Below are 14,584 nucleotides of genomic sequence, written 5' to 3' on the forward strand. Positions count from 1 at the left end.
GGATACAAAAGCAAAAAGGAAACCCCAGGGTTGTCTAGCCTAACTTGAAGACTTGTTCTCCTTAAGTACCCAAAAACAAACCAAAAAAAGCAATGAATACAGAGAAGTTCCAACCGTTATCTGCAGCAAGGCTCGGACAGAGTTTTTTGGGACAGCTATTTTCATCTGAATGTATCATGGCAAAATGGAAGCAACTCGATCTTTGCTTTCCTTTCTATGTGCACCAATACAAGCCAGTTGAATTGCACTACGGGTGTGAAGAGGGTCCCATATGTTGTATGATTGCAACTGTATCTGGAGTTCACGGTTAGGTGGGGTTTTTTTAATTAAAAAATAAAAGGGAATGCAGCCTTTGCCTTGCATCACCATGTTTCTCCTGATAGCCGGGGAGTCCGTTCTCTCCTTATTGGCAAAAGTACTTGCTAGTTATTATAACACTCTAGACCAGAAAAAAAAAAAAAAAGAGGAGGGGGTGATTTTTTGTGTGTGTGTGTGTGTAAAAAGTACATTTTAAATATAAACCAAGGTAAAATGGTTCCAAGAAAACAAAAAATAAAAATATGTGCTTTGATCCACATAATCTGAAACATGGGCTGTGGTGTGTTGGTAACTTGTGTTATTTATGGCCATTATCATCCCATCTACACAGTTGCACATATTGGTAAAATCTTTTTTTTTTCTTTTTTTTAAAAAAAAAAAAAAAACAACACAAAAACCAGGCACTTCGTAGTTAGTCGACCATTTGTTTGGTTTGGTTTTTTTTTTTTTTTTCTCGCGGAGGTCAGGCCGGCTACGGAAGAAATCTCAGTACGGCCTCCAAACGGACTCATCCATTCTGCCACTAGAATTCAAGACGGTTGGGGAGCTGCTGTGGCTGCCATCCGCCTCCACCCCGTCACTCTGGTTGGGCAAGTTAGGGTTTAACAGCGTGCTGCCGTTGGACGTGGTGGTGCACGGAGGAAGCATCCTGGAGGGGGAGCGGTCCCCTCCCGGCACCATGGGGAACTGGTATGATCCTGACGAAGTGCCATAGTAGAGATATGGAGTGCTGCTGGTCTGGAAAGGTCCACTTTGGTTTTGGGAAGAGCCGGGGTAGGGTGGTGGTAGGTAGGTGTGGTAGTGAGTGGTTGCGGACATACCCAGTGACATGCCTGAGGTGACTGGCGGTGTATAGGTAAAGGTGGCTGGATAGTGCATTCGTGGGTTGGAGAAGCGGCTCTCAGTGAGGGATGAAATGCTTGTGAACTGCCTGGGATCTGAAAATGGGCCCAGCTCTGAAGCACCTAAAAAATTATAACAAAAGATGGGGGAAAACAATTCTGTAAATACCATTTTTTGTATCACGTGATGATAGAATTTTATTTTTCTAAGAAAACCCACTTCTTTTGGCCCCCAAGAGAACAGCAGATCATATCAAATAATACATTGCAAGGAACAGAGTCATACACCTGTCTTCTAAAAGCGCTGGGCCAAACTCATCCCTGGTCCAACTCCACTGATGCCAATGGAGGGAGCAGCATTGCCAACCCAAAGCATTGAAAGGTCATGAGTCAGGCCGGAAAAAAAAATAAAAGTAAACACCTCAAAAATCAAGAGATTAAAAACGAGCCAAAAAGAGAAAAGTGGATTTGGAGTTGATTTGCCTTCTGGGTTCTGAGCTTTGAAGGTTGCGTGTCTCTGGGTTTTTGCTATAGCCTCTTGAGAAACTCAGGTCGGGTTGCACACGAAAGCTGAGATTCCCACCTCAGCGCAGGCCGTCGGGAGCTGGGGTTTCACGAAAAGCAGAAATTACTGTGCAACTTGTAATAAAACTACAAGAGTTGGCAACACCAAGTTAGTTGCACCACTGACACCAGGGGAGTTGCACCGGGGGTGACTAAGCCCCACTTCTTGCCTTAAATCAATTTATTTAGGCGTGAATCTGCTCAGCTACTTCCTACGGCTGAAAAATATTCGCTGGATCCAAAGGATGGGCAAGGCCACTGAGCCGATAGCAAAGATGCAAATTTTATTTTTCAGTGCAGTTGATGGAAAATTACAAGCCCAACACTCCTTTTGCCATTGGAAAAAAAAAAAAAAAAAAAAAAGTTGATTTCCTATGTAGTCTGTGCCATCTGGTAGAGAAAAAGACCACACAGTTTATGGCTACTGTGAACGTCTGGATGGTAACACTGTGAATTGGAGTCTAACGCAAAACAGGGATGGGTATACTCATTTTGCCTAATTTCTAATCCCACATCAAACACCCAAAGTTTCGGAGAAGTGGAAAGCAAACCTTAGTAGCTTGGTGATCTGCTCAGGAGACTGTGGGGACGGACAGGAGCAGAAGGAAAAGATGGTGAAAGCTCACGTTGAGAGCCAGAAAAGGGGAAAATGAAAAGGGTGTGGGAAGAGGGACAGGAGGAAAGAGAAAAAGTCTAACCCAGAAATACAATGCAAGAGGCCAGTATGTTGTAGATACACATATGCATTTTTATAGAGAGAGAGCTGGAAAAAGAGGGGCATAAATAAAAGGGAAAAATCATGAAATCAAATGGGGTCTCCCTGCGCTCCCCAGCCGACACTTCTACAGCTTTACAGTCCTCTAGATCCAAGGGTTCACCCTTCTCTGCCAATCCACTGAATCTGCTTTACTGAAAAAGAAAATACGGCATCTTCTAGATGCCAAACTGGCATGCTAAACACTGAAACACCCTGTGTATCCTCAATGCAAGATGCAGCAGTGCTTTTCTTTGTAGGTAGGCTTTGGATTTGACCTGCCGACACTGCTGTGTAGAAGTAAGGTCTCTCCAGCCCTTCTGCTCCTGGCCCCCTATAGCACCCCCAACGGTGGTTGCTACCATAAGCCACAGACTCAACAGACCCTGTCACCTTGTGTGGCATATTTTTTTTATTTAGGTCACTATTCTTTCCTGTTCTACCAGGTCGTTTAACCCACGCCTTCAACGATATCTCAAAGCAGCAGGGGGACAGAGCTCAGGTACAGCGTGGGTTCAGGCTGGAGGACCTGGTCCACAGCCAGCCAAGCGTCCAAATCACGCAGCCTGAAACCTGGGGATTATAATCTGCCGTCTCAAAAGACATTACTACAGAGCTTTAAACGGGCAGTTAAAGCCCATTTTTAACTCTGATGACAATGTGATTACTATTATCTTTATCTGGAACTGAATCAGTGACCTACGGGTGAATGGGTCTGTCTCCATCATCAACCCCTCCAACCACAGCCCTGTGGAATGTAATATAACTTGTACCTTTACAGCAAACACTCTACTACTTGATGCAACTTCTTTCGTTCCCAACTGCAAACAATAGCCAGAGGCGATACCACCCAGATTCAAAGCTGTAATTTTGGAACACTATCCTTTATATTGTGAACAGGTCTGATACGTATCTGGAAATATAAGGTTAGAACATAATTTCCCCAGCTGCTCAAAATACTGAGTTTCAATCTGCTACCGCTTATACTTTTTTTTTTTTTATTGTTATTTCAACTCTCCCAACATGAACAGAGTTGCTCTTAGTTTACCCTGATAGAAGCTAAACAAGACTTTTATAATCAAAGGTAGAATTGATATGAGTGTAAGGCTGTAGAACATCATCGGCATTTTTGGTTTCTTTGCAGCCAATAGGTTTTTTTGTTGTTTTTTTTTTTTTTTTTTAATAACAAACTATCCACAGAGTTTTACACATTAAAAGGCAATCTTCCTTTCAGGGCTAAATTCAAATATTATCTAAATGGGTGCTGCCAAGAGATCATGTATGTGTCGAATGACAGGGAATGTGCACTCCGCACGTCGGCATTTCTTATGTGGGGCTACAGACCTCCTCACGTACCCTAGTAAATCCAAACTTGTTTGTTTTTACTATTGCTTGTAAAGCACAATCCTATTTACTGAAAGGCCAAATAGTCATAACCCTTTCTTATCTCACTCATGGCTGTGTCCGTGCGGCTCCTGTACACTCACTCCTCCAACCCTCCAGATGCCTTTTCTGTCTCCGTAACTCCCAGCACTAGGCTGCGATTTGCTCCCAGCCTTCTGCATCTCCATTGTGTAAAGACACTTTTGGAGATCTGAAAAAGTTTTCTGTGATGCCTGTCCTAAAGTCTCTTTTTGAAATGAGTTTAGAAACTTTTTAAAAAGTCACCTCTAACGCTCAGCTTCTTGCCGTCTTCACCGCTATGTGATCTCACAGATGCATTTTCACTTTCCTCCTCTCTCTGTGCTATCTCCTCGTGTTAAGGTTTGATTTTGGTTCTAACTTGGAAACACAAGGTGCATATTCATTTCTATATGTTTAGCTCTTTGCTGGACTGGGAAGATAAATAGCTCTTTAGGGTATGGCACCCATCTTTGTATATCTAGTTGTGCACAAATAGCGATGTCGATCAGCAATATATAAACATGACAGTGCAAGTAAATAATTTATTTATTCTTCTCTCCAGCAGGATTAAAGATTTATGTTAATTTTTCCTCTGTCAGAGCAAGAAAACAATTTGCATCTGTGAATTCCCACTCTCGTGATAGCTTGTATTAAATGGGTGAAGCACAGATCCTCCGCCCTACATCGTGGCCGCAAGATTGCGAAACCACCCTTCTGTAACGAGAAGAGACTTTATTTTGTGCCGTCAGAAAGACAAACAAGGCAACAAGCACAGCAAGTGATCCTCTTTTCCTACATAGTCTGATCAGCTCACCATGCTTGACAATACACCAAAAAAATATATATTTTTAAAAAAGTCCAAACCTTACATCTGAAAAGGTCCAGGTTAAATTGTTTTTAAATCTTCCAAGCTGATTACTCCCTAACGTAACCTGGCACTCAAGTTTTCTGAGAGCTATATGTTTAGAACAGAAAAGCGGTCATGTTAATCTGCCAATATATATGCTAACATCCTAGATTCAAGAATACTGCTCCAGTGTGTTTCATATTTAGAATAAGAACAATTAAAATTCCATGTGGTTTCACTTATTTTGATGCAGAAGCCTCATTAAAAACCCTAGACTTGGGCATTTGCCAGCAGCCGACTAAAATGGTTTTGCATTCGTGCTTAAAAACCAATTTTACCTGTTGCAGCTTTGCAGCTCTACCGTTTCCAGCTGAACGCATACCGTGGCCATTTCTCTTTTTCAGTTTACACACGCTAGCTAATGCCAGTTAATGTTCATTTCTCAATTAATAAGCTGTGCCTGTGGTTTGCAGAAAATAAGGCAACAAATTTCTGCCAGGTTTACAGCACTTTGGCCAATCGCTTCCAATTATTAAAGATCATAATGTACCGTGGATAGATTAACTCCTTGTGGGTAGAGCAAGCTGACATGTACTTTAAAGGGTGATAGGATAATTTTATAACTTACAAATACTGCAATTTGCTTTGTCATTTTATGCTATAAGGTCACTACCAAAAAAACAATCCCCTGGGCTTCTCGCATGTGTCTGATAAGGAAATTTCTAGCACATCCACTCAATGCATAGTGATTGGATGCAAGAAAACAGATTGTTGCTGTATTCGAGAGCCACTGAACAGTCTGTCTCAAGGAAATTCAGCTACACAGAGTTAAATATATTTACCAGTAGCTAAATGATTCACTTGTGTTTTGGGGAGCTTCAGTGTTAAGACATTCGCTGAAGTACATACTAGATTTTGTGGGTTCTTTGTTCATTAGTTGGATTTAGGCTGGGACATAGCCCTAATTGATCTATTAAAATTGTTTTTTTCCTTCCCTAACATCTACGTCTATGAATTATATGTGCAGCTTGGATTACTTACAGCTGATAGTATCGCCTCGTATGAAGTATGCCACACACTTCACATGATGAGACGCTTTTCAGTCTCTTACAGCTTTGCCAAACTTTAAACGTTCTGGCTGAAATTGTCCATGCTGGGCGTCTGTCTCAGGCTAAATTGTGATTTATGCATTTATTTGTTTTTAAAATTTCAGCTGAAACTCTTCTGCTGGGAAAAATATATTGTTTTACTAATCTTAAACTCTGAGAAGCCTTCCTTTGAAAAGCTGTACCAGTTCCACGCTTTGAAGTAAGGACTTGAACTTTGGAATAGGAGTGGCTTTTGTGTGAGAGATGTTGCCATGAAAATCCAGCCAAATAAGAACAAACCATAAGCATTCTGACTAAAAATGGGCAGAAGAGTCTGTGCCCCTACAAAGACACTTGTCCAGAGACTGGAATGAAATCCAGGAGTCCCAGGTCCCAGCATTTTTTCTGCAAACACTGCGGAACAACGCGGACATCCCCACCCATCCCCGTGCCAGTCCCGATCAAGGATCGGTCCATCGTTAGATCCATTCACGGGAACGGCGGAAGCCTGACTAAAAGGAGCCCACGTGGATGTTTGTGTGATATTGCGAAGAAAAAATTTGGGAAGGCGGGGTTACTTGGGGTTTGCTTTTTTGAGAAATCTGAGAAATGATAAAAACAACCAGAGACAAACAAAAGGACATCATTAAAGCGGCCATGTTAAGAGTGAGAAAGTTAGGAAGTACCAGCATTCAGGTTACTGCTCCATATGCACTACGATAGAGCATTCTATTGCAGGAGAAGATGCCATTCCTTTTATAAGAACCCTCCTGCAGGCAGCACAAAAGCTGACCTCCTCTGGAGATGTATCAGAGCTGAGGAACAGAGAAGACCGTTGTCTATACATCCCCCAAATCCACTGTTGGAAGGAATCAGAAGGGGGTGATGTGAACGAGACCAGGGAGACCCGATGATTTTCCCTGAGCAAACTGGATTTTATACATTTCTGCCACATGGCTCCTGCGTGTCTCAGTTGAAATCTCTCCAAATCACATTCATTTTCTGTGCCCAGCAAAGACATTGGCTTCCGATTTGCACGTGCACTAAATAATCACAGCTGCAGCTGCAACAGGAGCTCAGGTCTGAACATACGGCTAAATTCCTGTTGTTGGTGACACACAAAAGGTGCACTGAATTACAGGAGACCTTAGAGTCAGTCTCAGTACCCTTTTTAAAGCGTGTTCTTTCTTGGGAACATTGCACTGCGACGAGTTGCATACAAATGCTATGGCAGAAATATTAGAGCAAAGCCCATCAAGAAATTAAGAATTCCTTCTTCAGAGCAGAATTTAATGCTCTGCAATAAGCAAGGCCTGGGGAAATGCAAAGAACAAGAAGAAAACAAAATATTGAAGAGCTGCTCATTAAGTTAGCACTGTCCATCCTGTGTGCTGAATGAGACAAGAATCCCGTGGGAAAAGTATCATGTGATCCTGTAATTAAAATCTCTTAATATAATGCATAAGCAGAATGAGGCTGATTTAAAGTTGCACAGGCAACATAAGTACTGAGATTTCCCAATTTCTGAGCACTTAGTTTTGCAATCTTAAGGATTCTTTGTAACATGTTTGGATGGGGGGGAGTGATTATTTGCTAGCTCTGTTTCCCCCAAGCATCTTTCTTTATCGGGGGAGAGTGTTATTTTGCTCTTTATTTTGGTAAACTCTTGTCACCTGCCTCTGCTAGTAAGTGTTTAGTGAATCACACACAGCACGATCCTTCTCCTGCCTCCTTCCAGGCAAGACTTTGGTTCTCCCAAGGTGCTGTACCAGCTTCCCTCCAGATGATGCTGCGGGATGGAGCCTGGGACTGCAATTCCCAGGGATCCCAAATCACCTCCTCGTGTATCTGTTCCTTGCTGCAGCCGTTAGGTCCTGATCCCTCAAACCTCTGCTGGTGCTCAGCTTCATGCTGGAGCTCAGGGTCACTCTTCCCACGCACCTACCACCGAGCGTGTCTCTACGTGCATCAAGGGCGAGGGTCCTGCAGCACCGCAGAAATAATGCACAGCTCTTCTCCCTCCCCACTTCGCTTTTGGGATGAACGCCCATCACCTGGATACTTGCAACCATTTATCATAGGCAATGCTATGTTTTCAAATGCCCTTTCCCTCCGTTTAATTTAGAAAAAAAAACTTCGGTGGTGGGGGGGAGGAGGGGAAGGCAAAAAGCCTTTTACATCCTTTTTTGTATTTTTTTCCCATGTCACCCTTGCACACCAGCAAGCAGGTCTCCTGGCAAACAATAGCAGGAGAAAAGGTGTGAACTGCCCCCCCCTCCTCTTTCCTTCACCTCAACAAGGTGTTAACTTCAAGGCCTAGTTGGGACCATTTAAACTGCAACATTATTAAGCACAGCAGTCTCACAAAAGTCAGAGGGAGGAAGGAACATTTTAACCCCTTCAGAGCCTCACGCGCAACACGCGAGAACCTAATTGTAGTGCATCTCATCTCGCCGCCCCTCGGTACCCCAGTTCACACGGTAAACTGCACACTTGTGCCTTCTGGTATTTAGGTAACACGACTTTGGCACCTAAAATACCACGGATTAATTTGCAGATAGATGTTTTCACTGAATTTACGGTGCAGCACCTAAGCCCTTTGCTGGGAGAAACACCCCATAAATAACGTAATTAGCAGCGACCATTAAAGCACCACTCCTGCAAATAAAGGAGAGTGGTTCCCAAGCAGAGCTGTTACATTGCTTAATGGCAAAATTGGGGTCTCTTTGCACTTCTCCAGCCCAGGCTCCATCATTACCTGCCCTGCTCCCTCAATAGGACATTTCTCCTGGACGACCTGCGCTGGAAGAAGGTGATTTTCTTTTGGCACCTAAGTCTTGTTGGGTGACACTACACCTCTAAACACGGGTGGCCGCTGGCCGTCCCTCAAGAGGTAGCTCATCTTAAACTTCGGAGCATCAATGGGTAGAAATTCCTCCTACGTGTGGAAAAAAACAACAAGTCCCTCCTAGATGGGCTGTTGAGAGCAGAAACGGAGCTTGGAAAGCATCAGTCACCACTGTCTCATTTATAAACATTGCCTCTTGAGAAGCTTCACTTATACCGGACTCATAAACCTTTCTAACGAGAACCACAGGAGGGGGACAAATGGTCACATTACAGAAATACATCCTTGGCTTGCGGTTGTGACCCGCCATGCGTGGATGCCTGTAACCTGGTGTGATGGGGAGCCGCAGAACTTCTCAATCTTTGCGATCTCACCTTAGTGACTTCAGTCTGGAGCTGTCACAAGTGATTGAGGCGGAAAGGAATTGGTAGTACATTAAAAGCCCTCTCTATGTTTAAAGTCTCAGGCCATCTACGCATTACGTTGGAAGCAAAAGGTAAATAACGTTTCCTGGAAATAATTCTAGCAGCTCTGCAATACTGCATGGCACAAACAAGCACGCAGACGCATATCGCTCTGGGTTCAGTTTTCCCCCATTTTTCCTGCCTGAATTTCAGCCGCTGCTGTTTTTCGCCAAACCCCAGACGAAACGCATCAGAAGGAACATTTGAGGCTTTTCTTGGATAGCAACCTCAGTGGCGGCGTATACAGCAAGGGGGTGAAACCGCAGGGCTGAGAGCTGCAACGCATGCACAGCGACGGCGAGCATCAGTGCAAGAATCCCGTATAAACCCAGTGAATGGGAAGATAATATACATTGGGACTAGCAGTCTACTTTATTACTTCTTTTTTTTTTTTTTGCAGAAAAATGTGCCTTAACTATCCAGTATAAATATTTGTTTCCAATGTTGTCATGAATTGTACTTTTCCACTGCATGCTAGCAACTCAGAAATACCATCTGATCCTCAAGCAGACACAAAGAAACTATGTTTTGCAGGGGCGGGAAGGTGGGGGGGGGAAGCCCTTGGCATTGCTCTGTAATTTCACCCTTTCAACCCATCTTCCCCCCCAAAAACTTCCCATCCACATTTTCCTTTCGAATCCCGTTCAACTAATACGCGTCCCTCCTGAGGACAGAGGATTCCTTGCTGGTTCTTGATTAAGAGTTTTTAAGAAGCCGGGAAGGAAGATATTCTTTGAAACTGGATCTACTGTAGGATGGGAGCCAGCACACAGGACACCGTGTCTTTCAGAGAGGGCCACACACAGTGCCACTCCAGTCATATGACTTCTCTGTCACATCCTGAAGCCATTTCCAGCTCGTGTGCGAGTTTGTACTCCCATTTAGAAGAGGATGGGATATATTGGGAACACACATATGGAAACACTTTCAGGGAATCAGTTTCCATGAAATCCATAATGAGCCAAGTGGCTTCAGATGTGGCAGCGTGCCTCAGATTAGCCAAAAAAAAAAAAGAAAAAAGAAAAAAAAAAGAGGAAAAAAAAAAGAGAGTAAAAGAAAAAGGAGGACAAATCTACGCTTTCAGCCCTTATTTCAGTTTCATGGGGGAAAAGAAGAAAAAAATATAATTAAAAACCACTAATGACTTATGGCTACCAAAACAGGGAGCCACAAAGAAATAGAACTAACGAGCGCACTCCTCCCTCCCCCAAATAACGGCGCTGCTATCAGTGCTCCCGCAGCTCCCAGAAAGCCCTCCTGGCATCCGCCAGCGTGATGAGCTCTCGCAGGGCCGGCAGAGCCGTCGCCTTGCCTGTGCCGGCGCGCGTGGGTCAGGCAGGGCACCCACTGAGCCAGGACCTGCGTGGGTGATGAAGAGCGTTCCCAAAAACTGCAGCTCGGTGAGACACCATTTGTTAAGTAAATCTCCCGAGAAAGACTGGATTCAGGAGGGACATCCTCTGGATGAGGTTGGCTGTACCTGGGTCATGTTAAAAGCCGGATTTATGGGTGGGGATGATGTCTTGGGTGTTTGGCAGCGATGTCACGCAGGGGGTGGATATCATCTGCCTGATGTGCTCCAACAGCCAGGAGCCAAAGGTCAAGGGCAACCCCGAGGTGCCCTCACCAATGGGTACCAGCGAGCAGGAGCCAAGGACCCCAAGCCCTGCTGATCCCAAATGTCACAGCAAAGGGCCGGAGGCCACGTCAGTCCCGGGCAGGGGGGAAGGAGCCAACTCATCCGAGCTAGCATGGTGCCGGAACAATTATTGCATGGCCGAGGAAGCGGGAAGAAGCACGGAGCAAGTGGCAGGAGTTCAAACGGGAACCAAAGAGATGCTACGTGCATCTCTGTGACAGCGAGCCGCGTTTTTATCACGAGAAAATAACCAGGAATTTGGCTGCTAATTGGGGCCGTATCCTACAAACCCCACTTTTCCTGACAAACAAATGACTCCACAAATAGTCCCTCTGTTTTCAATAGGGTTATTTGTGGTAGGAGGGACCACCCAACACGAGAGGATCAGGCCCTCCGCTCCCTTGCTCTGCAGCTCGCTTAAACCTTCCACAGCCAAATCCAAACGCAAAAATCCCCCCGAACTGCAAAGGCTTTTCCTCGCTGCTTCTGGAAAAGCCCAGGACGAGCAGCTCTGCGGAAAGGTCTCGTGTGCTATTAATACGATGCTCTCCCCGACTTCTGCCTCCGAAATGGGGATTTGCGATTTGTTTCTCAGGCTGTTTCTTTCCACTCGAGCCTCAGCACAGTAAACTAACTGAAAACTGCTGCATCAAGGAGAAGGTCTCTTTTAAAGTTTTGCTTGGCTTTGCTTTCAAAGAGTTGTCTGTATATTTTAGAATATGTAGAATTTGCCTTTGATTTAAACCTCTCTCTTAACAATAGACAAGAGACGATTTCTCTACTGAGCGATTTAAACAAAAACAAACATATTTTGGTTACCCGGGCCTTGTTCTCAAGACGCTTGTTTTTTTTTTTATTATTTTCCACAGAAAAAATCAAACCCTACAAATTGTTGCGCTTCTGGCCAAAAAAACTTAAATTCACAAATGTAGATAGTCCTTTTTTTTTTTTTTTCCTGAACAATATCGTACACGGAAGAAGAAAAGGCACCTCCCCAGCCCCCAGACATCCATAAAACACAAACTCCCCTCATCTAAACAATTAAAAACACACTTTCCCCCTCCGAAATAACTTCTGCCTTCAATGGACGTTTTCAGCCTCGCCCCCTGTCCACATCCAGGGCCACGATGTTGGGTTTTTTCCCTCCTCCCTGGCATGAAGTCCCGTGTCCCCGGAGGGGAAACAGACAGACAGACAGACACACCTCGCTGCTTGTGTGCGGAGCGGGAGCTGCGCGAGAGCCTGCGAGAGCCACCGCTCCGAAGGGGACGAGGGCATTTAGCCCAGGGACAGCTTCTGGCTACCGGAGAAACGAGAGGGGAGATACCGGGGAGGCATTTCCATCTTAGGTTAAGGATTTTAGCAGCAGGCGAAATAACGCTGTTGGAGTGAAAACAGTGGAAAATAACTCACCCAGTGACGGCCAGAGGTTTTTTTTTCCCTTACAGTGAGAACACATTTCCCCCAACTAACACGAGCAGCGGTAACGTCAGGCCGTGATAAAATTGTCAAACACGTCAGTGTGACTCAAGACCCACCAGTCAAAGGAATTTCGGGAGACTCAGGCTGCGAGGGAGCCCTTCGGGGAGATGTGTGGGTGAACACCGAGCCCAACTGCTGCGCCTGTCTCATGGGGCAGAGCCAGAGCAGTTCGGGGACATCAGGACCCTCAGCATCTCCGGAGCACGGCTGTGGCTCTCAACAAGCCGCAGAGCAGGACTCGCCACCGTGCAATGCAGACATGCCCCAAGTCACCACGAACTTCGGGGAGACGGAAGAAATCTTTGCACGCAACCACTGGGCTGTTTGAGCTTGAGCTGCTGCTCTTAGGTATAAAAGTCACAAATACTGACCAGTGCAAACACCTACAGAGGTTTCAATCCATAGATTTAGGCACTCAATGGCCAATCAGATACCAAACTGCCATCAGAGACTGTGAACATGGTTGTACAGCAAGGCTAGAGGTAATGTATCCCCTTTCATATTCAGCATTGTGCCACTCTAACAATACATGATTTTCAATCTCATTTAATAAAAGCAGTATAAAGCCCTCCATATATGTTTTTTTCATTCATTTCAGACCCAGCCTGAGTTTCTTGCTAAGTTCAGGCAAACTACTGTAAGCTAAGTTTCTATCCATTGTAGGCTCGTCCACACAGCATCTCCATTCATCAGCTGAGCAGAAGCTTAAACCACCCAACTTTGAACACCTCTAAATAAATGCTTCTTCTCTATAGTGTAAAGTCTGAATATGGTTTTTATCCTCCCAGGAAACTGGTGATGAGAAAGAGAAACAGACTTTGGTCTGTAATAGCTCGCACCATAAACATGCTTTAGGCTGTTTGCTGCATGGCAACGTAGGCTACACCACCAGCAGCTCAAATCACTGTTGATGGTCTAAGCTTAAAATCCAAGTTACCACGTCCCAGATAAGCCCCAGTAACAGTCACTTGAATGGCCACAGCTCAAGGAAAGTGTGAGATACTACAATTCTGTAACAGAGGATTAAGTTAAGACGCACCACCTTCCGCTTGCCATAGGCTGCAGAAAGGCACACTCCTACCAAAGTCTAACTAAGCCTGTAATTAAGTCAGGATAACCTGGCTAATCTCTGCATTTGCTTTATTTCTAAAGAGAGCTTGGACAACTTCTAACTGGGCTGGTAAAAAACATAAACGTATCATGGAGATATTACACAGGATAATTTCATATTGGCAAAAAAGCATACAGTATTTAGACATTTAGACAACCCACTTATCCGTTAAAAGGGGGAATGTGATGCATTGCTTTCTGGCTCTTGCTAATGATTTGTTTTGTGACTTTGGGCATATAATTTGATTTTCCTGGCTAAATTTTGCTTGTTATAAGATGGATATTTTAATACTTTGTATTAGCCAAGTGACAAAGGTCAGTAGCACAGTTTGGAAAATACTATGAAATCCTTTGTTGGAAGATGTTGTAAAGTTACAAAGATTAAAGGCAAAACCCATCAGACTTTTTTTATAAGCTCTTCAACAGGTGAAGGCACAGAAAAGGTCAAAGTCAGACAGAGTAAAGAGAACTTGGCTGAAAATAAGCTTTCAGACACAATCCTGATATCTGAAATAAAAAAGAGGCACACAAAGTCAGCCTGAATTACCGCCTTCAGTTGCCTTCATCTGCTTGAGAAAGCAACAGCTAGAATTACTTTAAACTAAACACCCCTCCAGCGCATCTGCAGAGCAGACCGGTGAGAGCAGAAGCTGGCCCGGCTGAGGACCAGGTGCCGTGCTCCAGCCCCACTGCGGCTGGAATGGTTTCCTTCACGGGCAAGCAGCCTGTCCTCAAAACAGCTCCAAACCAGTCTGTCCCACCTACGTGGGCCAGGCCAAACTAGGAACTGGTTGGGTTTGGACTATCCTTAAACCCAGCGTCCTATCTAATTTTGGAATCTAATACGATGGCTCCTAATTAGGCTCCGGTGGTACTTAGATCCTCCCTTGTGCTCCTTTTCACCCATAAAAAAAACCCAACAAAATAAAAAAAAAACCAACCCAACATGGGTTGGCTTTTAGCAGGAATCAAAATGGAAACAAAAACAAACAAAAAAATCCCTTTAGTGAGAGATATTTGAGAGAGGAAGAGGGAAGAAAGGGGGAAGAGAGGTGCCTTTTTCCCATTGCCAGGATTGCTCTGTGGCTCCTCCGGCCATGCCAGCATCCACATCCCAGTTCCCGGGGACTTCCTCTGAGGACCTTCAGCGAGACGCCTCTTCCAATGAGCCATTTCATCTCGGGCTTATGTTGCAGAGCTTTTGGGTCAGCAGCCCTCCTGGTG

The 14,584-nt window shown here is 44.6% G+C and overlaps 1 protein-coding gene across 1 annotated transcript in view; it reads right to left on the reverse strand.

Annotated features, from left to right (window-relative positions):
• Positions 1-804: 804 nt before the first annotated feature.
• Positions 805-14,584, reverse strand: part of RUNX2 (runt-related transcription factor 2) — an 83,863-nt gene continuing 70,083 nt past the window's right edge. Inside the window, exon 6 of the mRNA XM_009885545.1 lies at positions 805-1,283. Within this exon, the coding sequence (XP_009883847.1) occupies positions 805-1,283 (479 nt within the window). The remainder of the gene's footprint in view (positions 1,284-14,584) is intronic.

The sequence above is a fragment of the Charadrius vociferus genome, unplaced genomic scaffold (genome assembly GCF_000708025.1).
Source record: "Charadrius vociferus isolate BGI_N301 unplaced genomic scaffold, ASM70802v2 scaffold800, whole genome shotgun sequence".
NCBI lineage: Eukaryota > Metazoa > Chordata > Aves > Charadriiformes > Charadriidae > Charadrius > Charadrius vociferus.